Raw genomic sequence first — 23235 nt, 5'->3', positions numbered from 1 at the left:
TTACAGTAGCTCCATTTAATGCTTTGTGAACAGTTCATGATGACCCAAACATGATAAAGATTAGAGAAAATTACTTTCTATTTTAATTTCTACCCCAAGAGCCACATTTGGGGAGATTAGCTTCTTTACATCTTTTCTTGTGAGATCACTGGGGGTGGGTGGTGCAGGAGTGTGCGCACACGGGCATGCACAAGCACATGCATGTGGAAGCCAGAGGTCAAGATAGGTATTCTCCTCTATCAGTCTCCATCATAAATCTTGACATAGGATCATACATTTAGTCTGAAATTTGCTATACTGCCTGACCAGTGAGACCCAGGAATCATCCTAAACCCACTCTCAGTGTTGGGATTACAAGCATGTGGTACAGCTCTCAGTTTTGTCATAAGTTCTGAGGATGTAGTTCAGGTCCTTGTTCTTACATGTAAAACACTTTAGAGGTTAAGACACTTTCCAAGCCCCTACCATAGTTGTCTTTTAAAGTAAGTAAATGATTTTATTCTCATCCAAACTGCCAGAAAATGACTATTCTTTGCAATGCATGTTAAAGCTCTTAGTTTGTGTCTTTCTGCTGCCTGTAATTACAGCCAGTTTTGTGAGCTTTCCTTTGTAACTTTTAAAGCATTAAGCATTCTGTTTCCATATACACTTTTCTTTAGGTAGTTGTGATAAGTAAAAGGTCTATTTAAGGATGTGCAAATAAGAAAAAGACACTGTCAGACACATGCTGATGCTGTTCTGAGTTGCAGGGACTCTCAGAGCAGAAACAGGTTTTAGAACTATCATCTCTTTGTTCCCCAACTTTCTGTCCCTAACACATAGTTAAAACTTATGGAAGCCTTGAAGCTATGTGCTGAGTGTGTCTGTGGTAACTTAAGGCACTAGGCTTTCATGGGGCATTCATTCATTTAGAGTATTTGTTTAGCCAACAACATGTTTGATTCTATTTTAGACATTAGAAACACAGCAGTGGACAATCCAAACAAACACATCTGACCCTGGAGTTTATGCTCCAATTAGAAGAGTAAATTAAATATAAGATAAATTAGTAAAAGTGTAAAATATGTTGATGATAATAACCAAAAAGAAAAGTCAAGCAGGGAAGTCACAAAGAGACGGGGTTAATGCCAACTGCAGAAGCCACATCTGACTTCCTGGAGGAAATGGGTTGAGAACAGATTGAGGGCTATATGGGTCTAGTGCAGCAAATACTTGGGATGAAAAAAAAAATGAGAGAAAAAGTTTTGTAAGAAAAACCAGGGCTGAAAAGTGGTGGAGAAGAAATTCGCTTATTTAAATGAGAGCTTCAAAGATGTGAGGAACATAAAATAGTCATATCAAAGATGGTACTGAGAATCTTTACCTGTCATCCCAGGTAGGGAAAACAAGGTGTTTCCAGTTGGTTTTGGTACAGACAATAGAGTGTCAGAGCCCAGTGTGGCAGCCGTATGTTCTTTTCTACTTGTGCCCCTCTTCTCTTTCTGTCCTTTCTTTTTCTTCTCTTTCCCCTTCCCTTCCCTCATTTCCTTCCTCCATCCCTTTCCCCTCTCCTCTAGTAGTCTCTCTACCTCATCTCTTCTTCCTCTGTCTCTCCTTCCCAGTTCTTCCTTTTCCCCGTGCTTTTCTTCCCTTGCTGCCATCCTTTTAAGTTTTCCTAACTGCCAAAAATGTCCTTGTGCACAAAGGATTCTCTGTGATTTGTGTGAAGAAATTAAAGAAATGAGCAAAGCGGTTTTGGAATTTTCTTTTCTGGGCTGGAAATAGCCTATTAAATATTTTACAAGGCAGAACTAGGAAAACACACTCTAATTTCAGGCTTTCCAGAGACTTTTCCTGAATTCTTTCTGGAGGCAGCCTCATCCTGAAATACCCAATGCTAGCAAGTCTCCTCTGCTAACCCTCTGTAGATTTCCTTTGTCTTGAGCTTAGTTAAGAGGATGAATATTCCCTAAAAGGCAAAAGAGTGCAAAAACATCTCACAGTGCTAAAGCTGCCTTCCCTAGAAGACAAATCCTGGACTGGGCCCAAAGGGAAGGAACCTAGACTACACAACAACAATTACAGATAGTTTTTTCTTAGTATACAGCAAGACAAAACAACTGAAACAATTTTATTGCACTAGAAAAATATTTCGTGTCCAAGATGTTCTTTAAAAAAAAAAAAATACATACCTGCATTAGTAGCTTTTAGTCTTAAATGAAGTCTCTTGAAATTTCTATATTTTTCTCTTCTATTTTCCTCTGACATCAACAGTTAGAAATATAATTTTTGTTATTTATTTATTTATTTTATGTATATGAGCACACTGTCTTCAGACACAACAGAAGAGGGCATTGGATTCCATTACAGATGGTTGTGAGCCACCATGTGGTTGCTGGGAATTGAACTCATGACCTCTGTAAGAACAGTCAGTGCTCTTAACTTCTGAGCCATCTCTCCAGCCCCCATAGCCCACTTATTTATTTATTTATTTATTTAGGTTAAGGAACAAGCAAGACAATAAACACAAATAGTCAAAGAACAAGCAAGGCAATAAACAAAATTCCATGAACACTCCCATGAACACTGTTTCTAAGGGCTTATCAAGATGACCAAAATATCTGAGCCTACTTCCCTGTTCTAGCCCAAAGTCATTTTCATGTCTGAAGTCTACTTCCTAGTTCTAGTTTAAGATTTAGATTCTTGCCAGGCGGTGGTGGCGCACGCCTTTAATCCCAGCACTTGGGAGGCAGAAGCAGGCAGATTTCTGAGTTTGAGGCCAGCCTGGTCTTCAGAGTGAGTTCCAGGACAGCCAGGGCTACACAGAGAAACTCTGTCTCGAAAAACCAAAAAAAAAAAAAAAAGATTCTTGCCTGAAATTGTTTCTTTGTTCTAGCCTAATGTCAGATTCCTGCCTGAAGCCCACTTCCTTGTTCTTGGCCCATGTCAGATTCTTGCCAAGCAGCCCCAAAAGCTCTCTGCCTCTCCCCCTTTTTTATTTCATAAACAAGACTGAGCCTTTCTTAGGTCATTCTGACAAGAATGCCTTCCTTACCCATTATGGAATATGCATTATCAAATACAATGCATTTCTGTCTTAGATTGGTAAGGTTCTGCACAGAATCTTACCCATCCTTGGCTTTCCAGCCAGTTAATTTAATAGCTCTGTCTGGGGGTCCATTTGCAGTTTCAAGCCATGTATTTTGGCTGCCAACATGTTGATATTGTTAAAGACATGCTTTAACACAATGAGCAGGAATAAAAGTGTTCCCAGGACAAAAATGGCTAGCATGATCAAGTTATATATGCCATTCTTGAAGCTTGACGAAATAGAAATACTGACCTCAGGCTGAAATATAATTTCGAAGATGAATCTGTGTGCGGCAATCCCAAAGAATGGAAGCACAATATCTGAAAGTCTTGTCAAAAATTTACTAACTCACTGTGGAGGGATGTGGGTATTGCTGAGTGCCCATTAGCTCCTGCCTTTCAAGCTCTATATGGACAGATGAATGATTCGTCCCTTTATTCTTTTCAGATTCTATGCCTAGAGGCATTATATATTTTCAAAAAGAGTGCAAAGGTGTCAAATTAACTATCAGTTTGTGGAGTGAGAATTGCATTGACAGGATGATTAAGTAACTCATAGTCAATGTGAAAACTGACAAATTAGAAAAAGTGACCATATGGAAGGTGTGGTCTGCTAGTTACTTAAGGCAGTAAGTTCAGTGTCTTGTTTCTATTATAGTTCTTTTCCATTTCTTTTCCTGGGGAAAATCCCATGTGTTTCCTAGAAAACCAAACAAATCCAGGAAGAAAAAAAAAAGACAAGCTAGAAGCACTAAAGGTGTGATCACATCCCTTTGTAGAAATTTGGCCTTCTTAAACTTTGCCAATTCTACACTTTTAAAAGGCTATCTCCATGAGGATTAAATAAAGTGTAAATTTAAAGATTTTTGTTTTTCTTTTCTTTTATTAATTGGAGGAAGAGCAGAGGACAATGCAATGTCTTCCTGAATCTCTCTTCACCTTATTTTTTGATATAGGGTTTCTCACTGAACCTGAAGCTAATTGAATTGACTAGGTTGTCTAGCCAATGAGCAAACTTCAGAAATCGATCCTCTCAGCTCTGCTTCCACAGCTAAAACTAAGAGACCTACCCCTGTACTTGGCTTATATGTGGGTGCTGGAGATTGGAACTCAGGTCCTTAAACTTGTGTACCAAGCACTTAACTGGCTGAGGCATCTCCCCAGTTCCTCAAATATTTTAGTTTCAATGGTAGATTCTGAGATGCAAAATTACAGAGTAAAGAAAACAATTCTTTTAAACATGGTGTTTATTGAACTGTGGCTTTGATTGTTCTGCCTGGGCCTTCTGAGTACTAGAGCTACAGGCATGCGCTAACATATCTGCCTTAAGGAAAGTATTTCTAATACAGCATTTCAGCTACCACAAGAAGTAGAGATGTCAAAAAAAAGAATATATATATATATATATATATATATATATATATTCTATACATATACATATACATATATATATCCTCAATGGCCCCTGACTCCTGTTTGAAGACTTATTGACTTGAAATACTTGACTTGGTACTTAGTTTTTTTGTGAGATGGTTTGAGTGTGTGTTTGTTTTAGGCATTCCCTTTTCTGGTGGTGGTATTGTGCCAGGAAGCATTTGTGAATCCCAAAAGACCACCAAGGAGCTGATTCCAATATAATCACATTAGGGTCTCCTTATTCAAGCTTGAACTTGGGCCACACAGAAGAGAACAGTCCGGGCAACTTAGTTTCAGGCAAGCATCTATAAAGACAAAAGGGGATATCTAGCATGGCACACATCTGATTGGGGTGGCACATTATGACCTTTAACATAATTGTTTGGTGCTGGGAGCCAAACCATAAACTTAACTTGTGTTTTTCTTGATTGGTGGTTGTAGGAAGTGAAGTGCCAAGGACAGGCTTGTAACCTGAGGGTGCAGATTTATTGGGGAACAACCTGGAAATTGGTGCTAGACAGAGGTCTTGTTGTGAGGAGGAGGTAATCTGGAAACTGGTGCTAGGTACCAGCCTGTTAGTTAATTCAAGTTCAACCCTAGGTCAGGTTCTCTAAGTTGAAGTCCGAACCCAAAAGATCTGGTCTCTCAGTGGTGGATGGGTTGAAGCAACAAATGGCTAAGCATCATTTCTTCCACAATTAGGCAGTGAATGGGCTCTTTGTACAGACAGATTAGATAGTCACCTTTAGAGGAGTTGACATGAAGAGAGGGTAAAAGACTTTTTTTCCCCATGTTTCAACTCTCAGGAGAGCATCAGTGTGGTCAGGAGGCCTGAAAGTGGACTCAAACAATGGCGGCATCAGTGCTGAGCCCCACATCCTGGGAGAAACGAAGGGCCTGGCTACGACAGAGTCGTAACTGGCAAACCCAGATCCTAGAAGAGGAAGCAGCAGCTGCACTGCAGGATGCACTGGATCCTGAGCCTTCTAGCCTGGATGATGTTTTCCAGGAAGGTAAGAAAATGCTGAATATCACGCAGATGTCCACTGTATCTTGCACAAGTCTGCACAGGATGGATATAGCCTCTGATTAAAGTAGAACCTCACAAAGTCTCATTATGATTTTTCAATGATTGTACTGGAGAGGTGTAGTGTAATATGATACATGAATTATATGAGGAGATGACAGGCATTTGGTCGGGAAACAGAAAGGGACACCTTTATATCACCCTGAAAAACTTCTGTATGAGTCAAGGAACTGAACAGGGTTTGTCTATGAATTGAGTTTGTGTAACAAAACTACATATAGTCTACGCCAGATTCAGGTTGTAACTTTGACACGAGTGACCTTTGAGAAGTCTCTCTGAAGATTTTTCTTACTCAGTGAAGCAGTTGTTCTTTTTCCAAAAGTCCACATTATCTGATGTTCAAAGAGAAATACCAGAGATGTAGTCTGAAACGAAAGCTTTTGGAACAGTAAAACTATCCTTGCTTATTTGTTAGGAAAAAAAAAGCCCAGGGCCATCCCTTTTCTGATCTTCCTTCCTTCCTTCCTTCCTTCCTTCCTTCATTCCTTCCTTCCTTCCTTCCTTCCTTCCTTCCCTTCCTTCTCTCTCTCTCTCTCTCTCTCTCTCTCTCTCTCTCTCTCTCTCTCTCTTTTCATTGTTTATTTTTGAGAATGGAACCATCCCTTTTCCCAAAGTTTGGGAAAAGGAAGTAGAAAGCATGGTAGTCTGGACACTGGGAACTTTCTGAAGTCTAAAAGAAAGAGGAGACATGTCTAACATCTTTACATGAGTACAATCCTTTCATATTCATGCACACACACCATGAGTAAAAAGAGTCATGCTGTGGCTTTTGTAAGGACAACTTGCAGGATGCCTGAGTTACATAAGGAGGTGTGGTTTTCTTCAGTTCCGACAATCACCCAATGTTTGTTTTTTTCTAGGGAATCCAATCAATAAGATTGAGGACTGGCTGCAGGGCTGTGGGTAAGTACTCAAAAGCAAAGATGTGGCTGGCAGATAGCTGTGATAATGTACATGGCCCCTATGAATTCAGAGATAAAGAAGAGTGAACACTGGTTTATGTGCAGGCATGATGAAGAGATTTGGGATTTGGATCAGTTGGTAGTCCAGGCTGTTGGACAAATGCAACTCAAGGCTGAGATGAAGTTCAGCAGAAAGGTTGAGAATCCAGGAGAGATCTGGGCTAGAGCCAAGAGTAAATGGGACTCTGCCTCTCTCAGGCATGAGTGGTAACCCCCTCTCATTGGCTTTCCCCATTCTGACTACAGTTTTACATGATGTGTCAAAAAAAAAAAAAAAAAAGGAAGAGCTGGAGGTAGATCATTCCTCCCAGGAGCAGAGCACAGGAGGAGCTCAGGGGCTTCAAAACCAGAGGCTTTAAAGTATATTGCCTGTTTTCTCTAAAGTACTTTTAAATATAAGGCCCTCCTAAAACTCCTCCAGCCTGTACCATTTTAGACTCAGTCTCCTTGGACACAGGGAAGCTTCTGTGACCTAGTTAGGTCTGACTGTTCTTATAAGAGTGACTTCTAGAATGTACAACTTCTGCCTACTCTTCATTTTCCATCCAGGAATGTCTCCAGCTTTATATAACCTTTAATCTAAACTCTTCAATTAACTGACATAAATAAACCCACTCTTGCTTATTTGGCAGGAAATAAATAGTACTGAATAATCTAAGGTTGTTTATTTTAGTCTGCCCTGAGAGGCATTTCCAAGAAGTATTTATTTTGTGTTTTTTCCAGTTGTTTACAAAAGGGGCATTATTTCTTACCCTAATCTTAGACACAATTTATTGACTGTAAAAGGCAATCTTCCAGTTGTGGAAGGTGACAGTGTTTTGCAAGTTTTGATGAGAAGCCATGATGAAAAGTCCTGGTTATTTTGGTGCTACACTAGACACACATGGGAGGAAGAGTTGGTAGAGCTAATGTCTTTATCTCCTTGCCTAATCTATTCAATTCCTGCTCAATAATGATTTAATTATACATTTTTAGATATATGTCTTATGGTTACAATTAATGTAATGAAACACCAAGACTAAAGCCACTTGGGAGGACGGGGTTGGATTTTTGGGGTTTTTTGTTTTGTTTTTTGTTTTTTTGTTTGTTTGTTTGTTTGTTTGTTTTGTTTGTTTTGTTTTGGGAAGGTTTTTTGTTTTATTTTTGGTTTGGTTTGGTTTGGTTTGGTTTGGTTTGGGTTTGGGTTTGGGTTTGGGTTTGGGTTTGGGGTTGGGGTTGGGGTTGGGGTTGGGGTTGGGGTTGGGGTTGGGTTTGGGGGTTGGGTTGGGTTGGGTTGGGTTGGGTTGGGTTGGGTTGGGTTTGGCCCTCTGCTTCTACAACACAGTTCATCATCAAAATAATTCAGGAAAATAACTCAAACAGGGGAGGAACATGAAAGTAGGAACTGATACAGAGATCATTGAGGAGTACTGTCATTGGCTTGCTTTTCATGGCTTGTTCAACCTGGTTTCTTATAAAACTCAGAATCACTGGCTAAAGCATAGCACCACCTATAGTTCACTGGGACTTCTCTATTGATTACTAATTAAGAAAATATTCTACAGGTTTAACCATAGCCTGATTTTATGGAGGAATTTTTTTTTTAGTTGAGGCTCACTCCTCTCTGATGAATCTAGTTTATGTCAAGTTGACATAAAACTAGGCAATACAATATCCAATTTTCTGAATGGCCTAAAGTGATCCAAAATAATATTTAATGTGATTCTTTTTTTACTTCACATATGCTGGAATACAGTTGAAATGAGTGAGCTCCCAGAACACAAGACTGTAAACTACAAATTACTACATTCTTTAAAAAAAAAACTGAATTAAAGCTTAGGATAAAAATGTGACATTGTAAGTGTAAGGCTTCAAGATTTTTGACCATTATGATCTGTTACTACTTAAGTAACCAAATATAAACAAATAACTGAAAGTCTTTACATCTGAAACCCCATAGTTGAAAGTAGCAGGCCAACATACTTGTTGATAGCTCAGTGATGTGACAAGTATGCTTTGTCTTTGCAGTGGTGTGTAAAGTAATGACGGGGTAATGTGAACTTGTGTTGTCAACTATTTGGGAGTCTGGGGGAGAAGGATCATTTGAGTCTAGGACTTCAAGGCCAGCCCTGGATATACTGTTGAACTCTTTAAAAAATATAAAATAAAAGAAGAAGCTTTATAACTTAGTAACTTAACGAAAATGTCTCCCTATCCATTGACCTATCTGGCTATATCTCTTTATTCATCAGAAAAAAAGCATGCCCAGTGACTAGAAACCACTAGGAAGAAAGTTGAAAGAATGAAAGCTAAATGATATATCAATTATATCTTTAATAGTTTATTGGTTATTGCATATTATTTATTTATTTCTGCAATAAATGTCAAAATATTTGTATGCATAAAAATTGGCTGACAGATACCAATGTTTGTCATAGTCTTTTTCTGGTTTTTTTTTCAATAATTTATTTACTCACTTTACATTCAGATTAAGGCCCCCCTCCTCTCCTCCGAGTCCCACCCTTACAAATCCCTCACACTATTACACTATTAACCCCCTTCCCTTTCTCAGAGAAATGGAACCTCCGCTTGGGTACCATCCCACCCTGGGACATCAAGTCAAAGTAGGACTAAGCACATCCTCTCCCACTGAGACCCAACCAGGTAGTCCAGTTAGAGGAAGGGGGATCCAATGGCAGGCAACAGAGTCAGAGACAGCTCCTGCCCTGCTCCAGTTGTTAGGTGGCCCACATTATGTGAACATGTGAGAGATATTTGAAGAAAGACAGTTGGAAATGTAATTATATTTTTAGTTGTAGAGACACTGAAGAGGGACTTTCTGAAGAAACAGGGCAATCTAACTACAGTGGTGAGCTGTTCTATTTTCTATTTGGATGCTGTGCAATGCATTTTCATGCTCTCTCTCTCTCTCTCTCTCTCTCTCTCTTTCTCTCTCTCTCTCTCTCTGTCTCTGTGTGTGTGTGTGTCTGTGTCTGTGTCTGTGTCTGTGTTTGTGTTTGTGTCTGTGTTTATATATATCCACATTCATGTTTATGCTTGAAAATGAGTGTCTTTAGGTTCTGAAAAATACCTAGAACAGTCTAGAAAGTACAAATAGAAGTACTACCTCAAAGCAAATGTTCCCTAATACTCAGAATTTACCCGTTAGTGGTTGCTTTGCTAATAGCTGCTATTAAAGAATAACCACACAAACTATGTACATTTATATTTGTTTATCCCTAAGTGTACTCAGACTCTATCATGTGTTAACTACTTAGTAGAAGATTGTGAAGATAATTATAGATAACAAAGTATACAGATAAGTTATAAATGACTGTATGTAACATTTTTAAAGAATTATTTACTTATTTTATGTATATGAGTACACTGTAACTGTCTTCAGACACACCAGAAAAGAGCATCTGATCCCATTACAGATGGTTGTGAACCACCATGTGGTTGCTGGGAATTGAACTCAGGACCTCTGGAAGAGCAGTCAGCACTCTTAACCGCTGAGACATTTCTCTAGCCCAGAATATATGTAACTTTGAATCAAACCATGACAGTGATTGCTAATGTAAAGCTGGGGGGGAGCTTTGTGAATATGTAAATATCTAGCATATTTGTGTAGTTAAGGACATGATTAGACATTCAAGTGTCCAGTTGGGGTGTGTGTGTGTGTGTGTGTGTGTGTGTGTGTGTGTGTGTGTGTGTGTTGTGTTCTGGGTTTATTTTCTGCAACTTTCAAGGGGGGTTTTTTTGGTTGGTTTTGTTTTGTTTTATTTTTGTAGGGTACTCTAGCCATGGGACAAGCTTTGAAGATGACTTGAGTCTTGGAGCAGAGGGTGAGTGGCTCAGCTGTGTGATGTTGGGATCAATATAGAGGGGGTCACATAGTATGATGTAAGGATAGGGTGGAAGGAAAACTTTAAAGAATTGGGGTCTTTCTGGGGTCCTATCTAGATGGACAGAATAACTTGGTTTTCTAATTTGTGTTGATATATGATAAACACAGAGAGTACTCCAGATTTCGAAATATTTCTTAACTTGCTTATGGTGATTCCTGACAGTCTTTTCATAGTGCTTTGAGATACTATCAAATCACCATAATATTTGTTATATACTTACCTTTGTTACTTCTTTTCCCTACTAGAAGCCCAAGGAACCAAAGAAGTTTGAGAGCTTCTTCCTCCTCTTTCTCCTACTTCATCTTTATATTGGGTATTAGACCCAGTACCCCATCCTGCTAGTCAAATGCTCTATCATTGAGCTACATCCCCATCACTGAGAAGCAGTTTTAAGAGGCATATTTTGATGCAGGAGGATAAGGACTTAAATAAAAGGTAGAGGGATTGTCTCTCCCCAGTGTCTCCAGATACTTTTAAGATGGGCAGTCAAGTGATGGATAAGCCATGTGATGGGTAAGCCATGTGATGGGCAGGAAAAAGATCCTAAAGATCAGAGTGACGCCCACCTTCAGGTCAGAGAGGTTCTTGGCTAGACCTCAAGTTCAGACTGCTGGCAAAGTGTTCTCTGACATATCTGTTGCACTTCCTAGGCTATGTTTGGTGATATTGAAATCTCAAACTCTGTACCACTAAGGAAAACAGTGGAACTATTTTATGGAAAGAGAAATGTCATGTGTGCTTTAAGTTTTCCTTTCTAACTTGTTTTTGCCTTTCTGTTTCTCTCCAAGCCACATTACTGTCCACCAGTGGAAACCTCTTCTCTAGGTAAGTATGAAGTTTAGACAGTTTGAATGATATCATCCAAGGTGACAATGAATTAGACGAGGTTATAGAGTCGGAAATTTTAAACACAAAGCCAAAAATACACAGTAAAAAGGAAGGGTTTTGTTTTTCAATAATTTATTTTATTCACTTTACATCCCCATCTTAGCTCCTTCTCTCCTCCCAGTCCTGCCCTTACAAATCGCTCCCCTATTACTCCCTCTCCTTCTTCTCAAAGAAGGGAAAGCCCCTCTTGGGTACCACCCCACCCTGGGACATCTAGGCCCGTCAAGAGAAAAGCTTTCTAATTAGAAAAAAAAAAAAAAGGCATAGTCTAGGTTTCCTCATCACAGGCAAAATACATCCAGTAGGGGGAGCTTGAGGTCAGGGCATAGATTAGAAATTGGAATTGAATGACATCACCTTTCGTCTTTTTAGGAATTTCCTCCAGACACCCAGACCTTGCCAGTTACTTGATCTTGGCTCTAGTTTGGCTTCCAGCAGCATGACTGGTGGGACCAACAAAACCAGTTCAAGGTAAGTAGTAAGTTTTGGAGGGTTAGAATCATGGGAGGATGAGAGACTGAGACTCTGCATACTGAAGCTTATATACGTTTTCTATTTACAATCAAGAAATATGATGCTGTTTGTACCAAGATGAGGAAGGAGTGTAGAGGAACCTTCTTCTCAGAAATGGATGCTATGTACAAAACACAGAAAGCTCCTTCCACTGAACTTATACTCCAGGAGATGTACTTAGATTACTATCACAGTACCTAGACCTATAATAGATGTTCAATAAAGAGTGTGTATTTTTTAATTAACTAACTTGTTGGTAGAAGCAATACAAAGCTTTGTTTAGTTCATGCATTAACTGTATGGAACTTGCAAAGCTGGGGCAAGGTTTGTCTTAGGATCTCAACTATTCCATAGGATGGACAATATTTCCATGCAAATAAACCTAAAACAAGATTGAAAGTGATCCAAGAGGAGTAGACCGAAGGAAACAATCAAACTCAGGGGTGAAATCAACCAAATAGAAACAGAAAGAACAATACAAAATATCAACAAAACCAGGAGCTGGTTCTTTGAGAAAATCAACAAGATAGATAAACCCTTAGCCAGATTAACCAGAGGGCACAGAGACAGTATCCAAATTAATAAAATCAGATCTGAAAAAGGAGACATAACAACAGAAACTAAGGAAATTCAAAAAATCATCAGATCCTACTATAAAGGCCTATACTCAACAAAACTGGAAAACCTGGATGAAATGGACAATTTCCTAGACAGATACCAGGTACCAAAGTTAAATCAGAAGCAAATAAACCATCTAAATAGTCCCATAACCCCTAAAGAAATAGCAGCAGTAATTAAAAGTCTCCCCACCAAAAAAAGCCCAAGTCCAGATGGTTTTGGTGCAGAATTCTATCAGACCTTCAAGGAAGACCTAATACCAATTCTCTTCAAACTATTCCACAAAATAGAAACAGAAGGAACACTACCCAATTCGTTCTATGAAGCTACAATTACACTCATACCCAAACCCCACAAGGACCCGACAAGGAAAGAGAACTTCAGATCAATCTCCCTTATGAACATCGATGCAAAAATACTCAATAAAATTCTAGCAAACCGAATCAAAGAACAGATCAAAACAATCATCCATCATGATCAAGTAGGTTTTATCCCAGGAATGCACGGATGGTTCAATATAAGGAAATCCATCAATGTAATTCACCATATAAAAAAACTCAAAGAAAAAAAGCCACATGATCATCTCACTAGATGCTGAGAAAGCATTTGACAAAATTCAACATCCCTTCATGATAAAAGTCTTGGAAAGATCAGGAATTCAAGGCCCATACCTAAACATAGTAAAAGCAATTTACACCAAACCAGTAGCCAACATCAGACTAAATGGAGAGAAACTTGAAGCAATTCCACTAAGATCAGGGACTAGACAAGGCTGCCCACTCTCTCCCTACCTATTCAATATAGTACTGGAAGTCCTAGCCAGAGCAATTAGACAACAAAAAAGAAGTCAAAGGGATACAAATAGGAAAGAAAGAAGTGAAAATATCACATTTGCAGATGATATGATAGTATACTTAAGTGACCCCCAAACTTCAACCAGAGAACTCCTAAACCTGATAAACAACTTCAGCAAAGTGTCTGGTTATAAAATCAACTCAAACAAATCAGTAGCCTTCCTCTACATCAAAGATAAACAGACTGAAAAAGAAATTAGGGAAATGACACCCTTCACAATAGTCACAAATAATATAAAATACTTTGGTGTGAATCTAACCAAGCAAGTGAAAGACCTGTATGACAAGAACTTCAAGTCTCTGAAGAAAGAATTTGAAGAAGATCTCAGAAGATGAAAAGATCTCCTATGCTCATGGATTGGCAGGATTAATATAAGAAAAATGGTCATCATGCCAAAAGCAATCTACAGATTCAATGCAATCCCCATTAAAATCCCAACTCAATTCTTCACCGAGTTAGAAAAGGAAATTCTCAAATTCATTTGGAATAACAAAAAACCCAGGATAGCAAAAACTATTCTCAACAATAAAAGAACTTCGGGAGGAATCACCATCCCTGACCTCAAGCTGTACTACAGAGCAATAGTGATAAAAACTGCATGGTATCGGTACAAAGACAGGCAGGAAGATCAATGGAATAGAATTGAAGACTCAGAAATGAACCCACACACCTATGGTCATTTGATCATTGACAAAGGAGCCAAAACTGTCCAGTGAAAAAAGGACAGCATTTTCAACAAATGGTGCTGGTTCATCTGGAGGACAACATGTAGAAGAATGCAAATTGATCCATTCTTATCTCCTTGTACAAAGCTCAAGGCTAAGTGGATAAAGGACCTCCACATAAAACCAGATACACTGAAACTAATAGAAGAGAAGGTGGGGAAGAACCTTGAATACTTGGGCACAGGGGAAAAGTTCCTGAACATAACACCAATGGATTATGCTCTAAGATCAAGAATTGACAAATGGGACTTCATAAAATTGCAGAGTTTCTGTAAGGCAAAGGACACTGTCAATAGGACAAAACAGCAACCAACAAATTGGGAAAAGATCTTTACCAATCCTACATCTGATAGAGGGCTAATATCCAATATATACAAAGAACTCAAGAAATTAGACTCCAGACAACCAAATAACCCTATTAAAAAATGAAGTATAGAGCTTAACAAAGAATTCTCAACTGAGGAAACTAGAATGGCAGAGGAGCACCTAAAGAAATGTTCAGCATCCTTAGTCATCAGGGAAATGCAAATCAAAACAACCCTGAGATTCCATCTCACACCAGTCAGAATAGCTAAGATTAAAAACTCAGGTGATAGTAGATGCTGGCGAGGGTGTGGAGAAAGAGAAACACTCCTCCATTGTTGGTGGGACTGCAAGATGGTGCAACCACTTTAGAAATCAGTCTGGCGATTCCTCAGAAAATTTGACAGCATTACCTGAGGATCTAGCTATACCACTCCTGGGCATATACCCAGAAGATGCTCTAAAATATAACAAGGACATATGCTCCATTATGTTCATAGCAGCCTTATTTATAATAGCCAGAAGCTGGAAAGAACCCAGATGTCCTTCAACAGAGGAATGGATACAAAAAAATGTGGTACATTTACACAATGGAGTATTACTCAGCTATTAAAAACAATGAATTTGAGAAATTCTTAGGTAAATGGATGGAACTAGAAAATATCATCCTGAGTGAGGTTACCCAATCACAAAAGAACATACATGGTATTCACTCACTGATAAGTGGATATTAGCCCAAAAGCTTGAAATAGCCAAGATTCAACTCACAGACCACATGAAGCTCATAAAGAAGGAAGATCAAGTGTGGGTGCTTTGGTCCTTCTTAGAAGGAGTAACAAAATACTCAAGGGAGCAAATATGGAGACAAAGTGAGGGACAGAAACTGAAGGAGGGGCTGTCTGGAGACCATTCCACCTGGGTATTCATCCTATGTATAGTCACCAAAGATAGATGCTGATGTGGAAGTCAGGAAGTGCATGCTGACAAGAGCCTGATAGCTGTCTTCTTAGAGGTCTGCAAGAGTCTGACATATTCAGAGGCAGATGCTCACAGCTAACCATTGAACTGATGATGGGGTTCCCAGTGGAGGAGTTAGAGTGAAGACTGTAGGAGCTGAAAGGGTTTGCAGCCCCATGAGGAGAGCAATAATACCAACCAACCAGAGCTCCCAGGGTCTAAACCACCAGCCTGGGAGCACTTAGGGAGGGATCCATGGCTCCAGCTGTATATGTAAAGGAGGATGGCTGTGTTGGGCATAGGTGGGAGAAGAGATCCTTAGTCTCATGAAGGCTGGACGCCCCAGTGGGTGGGAATTTGAGGGTGGGGAGGTGGGAGTGGGTAGGTGGGTGGGTGGGGATATAGAAGTATAGAAGTAGGATTCAGGTATTGTATTAGTCAGGGTTTTCTAGAGTAACAGAATTTATAGAATGAATCTCTCCCTATATAGAGAAAGGGTATTTATTAGTGCCAGGAGCCTCCCGGCCTGGAGAGGGCAGAGACAGGGCGCAGAATAGGACTCTCATGTGACTTTAAAGTCTGAGAGTCTCTGGACATTCTAGCTCTCCAGCTGTACTAAAATGCTGATGATAACTACTAAAAAGCTCTAAAAACTTTCTTGCTCTTTCTGAGGGTAAAAGGCTGCTGGTTTAGGCAACTGACACCTGTAGCTTAACAGTGGGGGAGAGGCGGTGCGGGGGGGGGGGGAGATTAAGTAATGTGGCCTTTGTTCTATCTCAGCAGGAATTGTGCAGCTCTAACTTTTAGAAGTCACAGGAAGAAAGGGGGACACTCTGAAAAGTGATTGTAGCATTTATTACTAAGTTGTAAAATGTTTCCTATGAAAACTATCTAAGGGGTAAAGCTGAAAGATCCTAAGCAGGGCAAGGGAAAAATTATTTATCTCATCTTTTTGTCTTCAGTAGTTATACATCTCTCAGAATACATGATCACTTGGTAAAAAGTTCACCACAAGTTCACACATAAAATCAAATCATAAATTGAAATAGAAGTTTACAACAGAGAATGTTTACATGCATATTCATTATGAGTAATTTTCTGGCTAAACATCTATCACCTGTCACAGCTCCACAGGTTCACTGAAAGTTTTAAAACCATAACTAAGTAATTAATGATGTTTTGTATAGATAAACTCAGTATTTTATCTTCTGTCCTAGCACATGTAATAAATCGTTAGTTCCCTTTTTATGACCTTTGGTTGTTTTACAACCTCTTGGAATGTGCTCTGTGTAGGAGACAGTATGGTTACTATCTAGAAGGAATTAACTGGTGACACATGGGAGACTGACAGAGTTCTCATTGCAGTTTTGACTATTAGAAAAGGATGTAATAGCAGTCCCACTATAAAATAACTTAATAATCTCAGATATAATTTTAGGAATTCTTATAAGATCATCATTAAGAATTAAAAAGTCATCTATTTGTCTATATAGCATCACTACAAGACAATACATTTTCATAGCTCTGCAGAGATCTGCTCAAAAGGGGTGAGCTAATATATATTTAATAATAACAGGAAAAGCATATTAATAGCAGGAATATTTCCTAAAATGAATTTTTCCTGGGCCTTTCCTATGGAACAAATCTGTCATGGATTATAATCGGAAGCAGACCATCTCAGGAAGATCACCTGCTAGTTATTAGCTTGTCCTATGATGGCTCCTGACATATTAGAATGACCTATAGACTGTGGTTCAGCTAACCCAACAATGGCTGTCTGTGAATAAAAAGTCCAAGAGTCAAGTAGTTGCTTATCCATGAGACTGGATGTCTCTAGTGTATTCTACAATCCCAAAGAAGTAGGGTCCAGTATATCGTTACTTCTACCTATGTTTTCAGGGCTGACCATTTGATATTGGTTAACCAATTAGTGTGCTCATTGGAAGACTATTTCTCCTGCTCTCAGCATTCATTAGTTGCTTGTGGTTCTTTATGTAGGACTGAGGCTTCATGGGCTTTCCTTTTTCTACTTTGGCATCACTATTGCTATTGTTCTTGTTTGGTTTATGCTTAAGAAGTCATATTGGTGAAACTTTATACATGTAGTTTCTGAGATTTCTAGGAGTACAGAATCTCACAGAAAATTCGCTGTTCCTCTGGCTCTTATAATTTTTCTGCTCCACCCTGAGCCTTTGGTGTAGTAATTGTGTTGGAGCTGGGCTCAAAACTCTGCATTTTTATCGGTTGTAATTGTGTGTAAAGGTCTCCATTTGTGGCAAAGAGAAGTTCCTTGATGAGGTATGAAAACTGCATTTATTTATGGGTATAAAGATAAATATTTCAAATTCAGTTAGGGATTATGTTAGTTTAGCAAGATGATTCTAACATTCAGCCATGGTTGTGTGTAACTAATAAAGAAAATCTTATGTCAGCAACTCACAGATAAGGGAATTTACAATGATGGAGATAAAAGGAGCATGGAGCTGGCAACACAAGAATAAGTTCAGGAACTTCGCTGTCCAGCTGCTAATTAACATGGCCCCAAATCTGTCTATAATATTCTAGCGTCCTTTCTGAAAACAATGATAATGACAGCCCAAGCCTTAAATAATCCACACACCTTGACTCCATTGTTGAAACAGTTATTGAACACAGATTTTCAAGTTATTCAGAATAAGAGAATGCATGGCAAGGGGAAGGATAGTACTTGATCTTCTGAAAAACAGCACTTCTCCAGATGAACAAAGTACTAGAAAGAGCAATACCTCACTAAATCAGGTATTGGATGTACCTCAGGTCTTTCACACAACATTTAGCTGTCTCACACGACTTCTAAGGCAAGTACAGCAACAGACAAACTCCAAAGAACCTTGCAAAAACCAGATCTATTAACAGTGTGCAGATGAGAACTGAAAATGCAGGCATATTTCTTTGTTCTATATTGCTCTCCACCTGCAAAGAATTTTCATATTTAAATTTGTTTTCAGCTGTAGAAAGCTCTATGCTAATATTTTTATAAACAGATCTGGAATATACTTCCCCATGCCTCCAGACACATAAATTAAGTTCAAATATTGAGAGCTCTTTTCAAAGCTACAAAACTATTATTATTAAATATTGTCCTGGTCACTGTTCTATAGCTGTAAAGAAACACCATGACCAAAGCAATTCTTATTTTTAAAAAAGAAAAGTTAATTGGGAGCTTGCTTACAGTTTCAGAAGTTGAGTCCATTGTCCTCATGGTGAAAAGCATGGCAGCAGGCATGGTGCTGGAATAGTTGCCTAGAGCTAAATCCTGATCCACACACTGAAAGAAAGAGATCCTAGGCCTGGCATGGGCTTTTGAAAACTCAAAGCCCACCACTAGTGGCATATATATATATATATGCCTATGGAGGACATTCTTACTCAAAACATCACAGATATTATGAATTCTTATATGTCTCCAAGTTGACCTATGTACCAAAACTTCCTCTCTTCAGCATCTCAGAGATTTTGGACCAGGTACAAGAAGATGCAGAAGATATTCTTTTCAGCCTGGGCTTTGGCCACGAGGACCACAAAGACACATCTCGTATCCCTGCAAGATTTTTCAGCAACCCTTCTCAGGCCAAGGGCATTGACTTTCAGCTCTTCCTGAAGTCTCAGGTGCAAAGGATGGAGATGGAAGATCCCTGCCTGATGCTGGCCAGTGAGTGTTACTTCAGATCCATGCATGTTCTTCTCTCTTATCTTCCTCTCATCTGCAACAGTGGCTCCATACCATATTTTTTCTTGGTTAACTTTATCCTTTGCTTGTTCCAGTCTCATTTGTACTTTTCTAAAAATGGAGCACTTAGTGTCTGGTTTTTTTTCTCTTGAAAAAAAAATCTTCAGGCTTTTCAATGCTGTTACTATTTTGACTATTTTATTGGGTTCTTTTTTTAACCACTCTTCTCCACCCCAATCCTTTCCACCACCACCCATTCCCTCAATACTAGGTAGGAGAAAAAAGTTTAGTGGGTAAAGGAGGCATTGATCTTGATTAGGGGCATCGAGTTCCTTGGGGCAAGTTTGATCTTTGCCATCAGATAGCCATTTTTTCTTGTCTCTTTGCTCACAACTACTTGACAAACCATATCAACAGCAACTAGGAGGAGGAGCAGCAGCCTCAGGACTGTGGCATTTATATACCCTCTGAAGAGTTCCCAGAATTCCAAACTTAAATTATCTTCAGCTGGTAGAATCACACCCCTGCCAGAGCACAAGATAAATCATAGTTCACTGCTGTGAAAAATCTTTAGTAGCCCCATATCCCACACCTTAGACTAAAACAAGAACATATTCACATTAATACAACTGTTTTTTTTAAGAAACCAAAATTCTCGCTATACTTAGGCCTATCAGAACAAAATTCTTATATCTTTTTCCATTTTAAAATCTCTTTGTTGGGTTATTTACTGGAGATAAAAAGTCTAGAAGCCAAGAAAAGGGCTGCTGAGTACCTGAACTCCTAATTGGAAGATCACCAGTGAATAAACTGGTACCTCTCTCTCTGAAATTAGAGCTTTGGAGGAGCTTTTGAGTAGACATGTTAAAAATGTAATTTGCCAATGAACTCCTAGAGTCACCATCCTTATTTCTTATATTTAGGCCGGTTTAAGCAGGTGCAGACGCTAGCTGTCACTGCTGATGCTTTCTTCTGTCTCTACTCCTATGTGTCTAAGACACCTGTCCAAAAATTCACCCCATCCAACATGTTCTGGAATTTCGACCCAACTAATGTGCCATCCATCAGGATTCTGGCTCCAGAGGCTGAACCCTACTCACCCAGAGAACGTCTCCGGAAAGCAATCTCTAAAATGTGCCTGTATACAGGTTCCCGAGATCGGCTGTCATCATCTTTCAACAACCTCAAAAAGAACAGTTTTGACCAAATTGTGCAAGAAGTGATGGACAGAGTGAAAGGAGAAAAACTAGGTCTCCAGCAAGACCCTGAGCATAGACAAGCCCCTCAGGAAGAGTCTGTGCCCACAGTAAAAAATCCAAATCCATCTACCTCTTCATTTCCATGTGTTTTCTGCCTTAAAGAAAAAACACAGGGGGACATGTGCCATGCTCATGCTTTGGTAAGAGCAGGTCCACAGTACCACATAGACCCTACACAGGTAAGGAGACAGCTGTGGGTTCTACAGAACATTAATGAGAAGCCACATTCAGCTGAGAATGAGAGGCCATGGGAAAGAAAAAGCAAAGCAAGAAAGAACCTATTTCAAAGGATTTCCTTGAACTTGTCCATCATCCAGCAGAAACAAAACCAAGGACAAGCCAGAGATGAGCTGCACCAATCTTTAACTCAGCAGGTTCAGGATGCTTCTGATTTGGAGCAGGTAAAAGTTCAGTTTTTCATGAAACATACATGTACTGATGTTTTTTAATGTTTTTCATATAAAGGAAATTGAAAAAACTGCATATTATTTCATAAAATATGTCTTTTTCCAAGGACCAGCTTCAGCATGGAGAGAGGTTCTGAGAGAAGGGGTAACTGGGAGCAGCAAAGACAAACGTCTTGAAGTCAAATCATGGATCCAACCAAATGATCTGGGTTCTGTTTGATACAGCTTTTCCAGTCTGCTTCTCTCTGTTCTGCTTCCTCTCTAGAGATTCCTTTGTATTCTGCTTGCTTGCTATTCCAAGTGATCTCCCTATCCAAATTCTGCTTGCTTTCCTAAGATATCTCTCTGTCCATGTCCTGCTTGCGTGCGTGCGTGCGTGCGTGCGTGTGTGTGTCTGTCTGTCTGTCTGTCTGTCTGTCTGTCTATACAAACACAGTGGGATAGAAGGTTTTGGGTGTCCTTTTTTCACTAATTAATTCACATCCTGATTGTAGCCCCCCCTCCTCCCAGTCATACTCTCACAAAGCCCTCCCCACATTGCCCCTCCTTTTCCTCAGAGGAGAGGACACCCCTCTTGGGTACCACCCACCCTGGCAAACTGCAGCAGGACTAGGTACTCTCCCACTGAAGCCCAGCAAGACAATCCAGCTAAGGGAGGGTATCTAATGGCAAGAGACAGAATCAAAGACAGCCCCCACTCCAATTGTTGGGGGACCCACATGAGGCTACACATCTGCTACAAATGTGTAGGGGCTAAGGTACAGCCCTTCCATGCTCTTTGGTTGGTGGTTCAGTCTCTGTGAGCCTTCATGGGCCTAGGTTAGTTGACTATGTAGGTCTTCTTGTAGTGTCCTTGATCCCTCTGGCTCTCTCAATCCTATCCCTTTGGGTATCTTTTTAAACAATCCATCACAGTTTTTTTAAACAGCTTTATCAAAATTCTTTATTCTTTATATTTTTTCTTAAGATTTATTTATTTTATACAGGAGTACACTGTAGCTGTCTTCAGACACACCAGAAGAGGGCATCAGATCCCATTACAGATGTTTGTGAGCCACCATGTGGTTACTGAGAATTAAACTCAGGACCTCTGGAAAAACAGCCAGTACTCTTAACAGTTGAGCCATCTCTCCAGCCCTATTCTTCGTATCTCAAAGATTTACCAATAGTAAATTCTCAAAGACTATTCCAACCCACCCATATCATACAGAAATTTGAAAGGAGGTTATTGCAAATTTTTAGGTATGTTATGGATATGTATGGATATGTAGGTAGGTAGGTAGGTAGGTATGTAAGTATATTGCAGTTGCCTTGAAAAGCATCTGCTTCTATGCTATTTGTCCACTAGATGTCAGCCTTACATAAGAAAATGTCAAGATGTCCCATAAATACCAAATCTCACAAACCTGAAACCATTCAGAGTAAATTTCAGAATCCAAAAATATCAGAATTTTTTGGCAAATATATTTCAACGATATGAATAGATCATATTTTCTGTCAACATAGCAGGAGAGATGATGATTACACATTCTGTATTATATTCTGCATCCTAAACCTGTATTTTTCAAAACTGTAACATCTACAATTGGGATGCATCTTATAATTTATATCATTAGCCAAACTTTCCTTTTATTTAATAGGTGTTCACATGGAATATTAAATAATTGTGAATCTTAGATAACCAAATACAATAACATGCAGTAATGTTAGGGGAGAATGTGCTTACAATCTCAAGAAAATGAAAACAAACTATTTTAAATATTTCTTTCTTATGATTACCTGGGAGAATCAAAAATGTCTTCTAGGACAGTCTTTGTTTCAGTCTTGGTGTTTCCAAAGTCTTTCCCATCTTTTTTTTTCCTTTCTTTTATTGAAAATAATCATTTTTTAATACATTGTATAGCAATTATGGTTTCCCCTCTTTTTGTCCCCCCAGTTCTTCACCTCCCCTCCCATCTAGATCGACACCCTTTGTCTATCAAAATACTAACAAGCATGTAGTGGACAAAACAAACATGAAGAAAAGAGCCCAAGAAAAGCCACAAAACCAGTTATGGTTGCAGAGACCCATTTGTGCTCACACTCGGGAGTCCCTTAAAAACACAAAATCAGAAACTGTTGTTTTGGGGGTTTTGGTTTGGTTTGGTTTTTGTTTTGTTAACCATCTACTGCTGGGCATGTGGCCTACCCTTAAGAGTAGTTTGTTTTTCTAGTGAGATGTGTTTAAAAGAAACATAAATTACTACTCTCAACCTGTGTCTATTATTCTTTAAGAGGTCACAAAGTGATAAAAATACTCACCAAGACTTTGACATATGAGATTGAGACATATATGGTAAGTGTAGAGGGGAAATAGACTGAGATATACCGAATAAACTTTTCTCTCCCTTTAGAGGCATAAGGATAGGTAAAATATGCTAGAAAAATTCAACTGGTCACTCTGTTCAGCTGAAGAATCTTGATTGTTCAGAGACATTCAACCTCCAATGGTAACAGGGCTTAGAACTCACCCTCCATGCCAACATTTCCCAGCCTCTCTCTCTCTCTCTCTCTCTCTCTCTCTCTCTCTCTCTCTCTCTC

General features: G+C 39.2%; 1 protein-coding gene across 5 annotated transcripts in view; it reads left to right on the top strand.

Moving 5' to 3' along the window:
- Tespa1 (thymocyte expressed, positive selection associated 1) overlaps positions 1 to 21403 on the top strand; it is a 29092-nt gene extending 7689 nt beyond the window's left edge. For 2 of the 5 annotated variants that reach the window (XM_028785162.1, XM_028785164.1), the window contains 9 exons: positions 4625 to 4782; positions 5292 to 5498; positions 6433 to 6475; positions 9327 to 9382; positions 10305 to 10358; positions 11210 to 11246; positions 11682 to 11780; positions 18763 to 18971; positions 19913 to 20731. In XM_028785162.1, the coding sequence (XP_028640995.1) occupies positions 5336 to 5498; positions 6433 to 6475; positions 9327 to 9382; positions 10305 to 10358; positions 11210 to 11246; positions 11682 to 11780; positions 18763 to 18971; positions 19913 to 20697 (1446 nt within the window). In that variant the 5' untranslated portion in view covers positions 4625 to 4782; positions 5292 to 5335 and the 3' untranslated portion in view covers positions 20698 to 20731. Of the gene's footprint in view, positions 1 to 4624; positions 4783 to 5291; positions 5499 to 6432; positions 6476 to 9326; positions 9383 to 10304; positions 10359 to 11209; positions 11247 to 11681; positions 11781 to 18762; positions 18972 to 19912; positions 20732 to 20762 lie in introns of those variants that run through there. The other 3 variants (XM_028785166.1, XM_028785165.1, XM_028785163.1) reach the window with 3 other exon arrangements.
- The last annotated feature ends 1832 nt before the right edge of the window (positions 21404 to 23235 follow it).

Source organism: Grammomys surdaster, unplaced genomic scaffold (genome assembly GCF_004785775.1).
Source record: "Grammomys surdaster isolate TR1022 unplaced genomic scaffold, NIH_TR_1.0 125125, whole genome shotgun sequence".
Classification (NCBI taxonomy): Eukaryota; Metazoa; Chordata; class Mammalia; order Rodentia; family Muridae; genus Grammomys; species Grammomys surdaster.
This window is presented reverse-complemented; position numbering and strand designations above follow the sequence as displayed.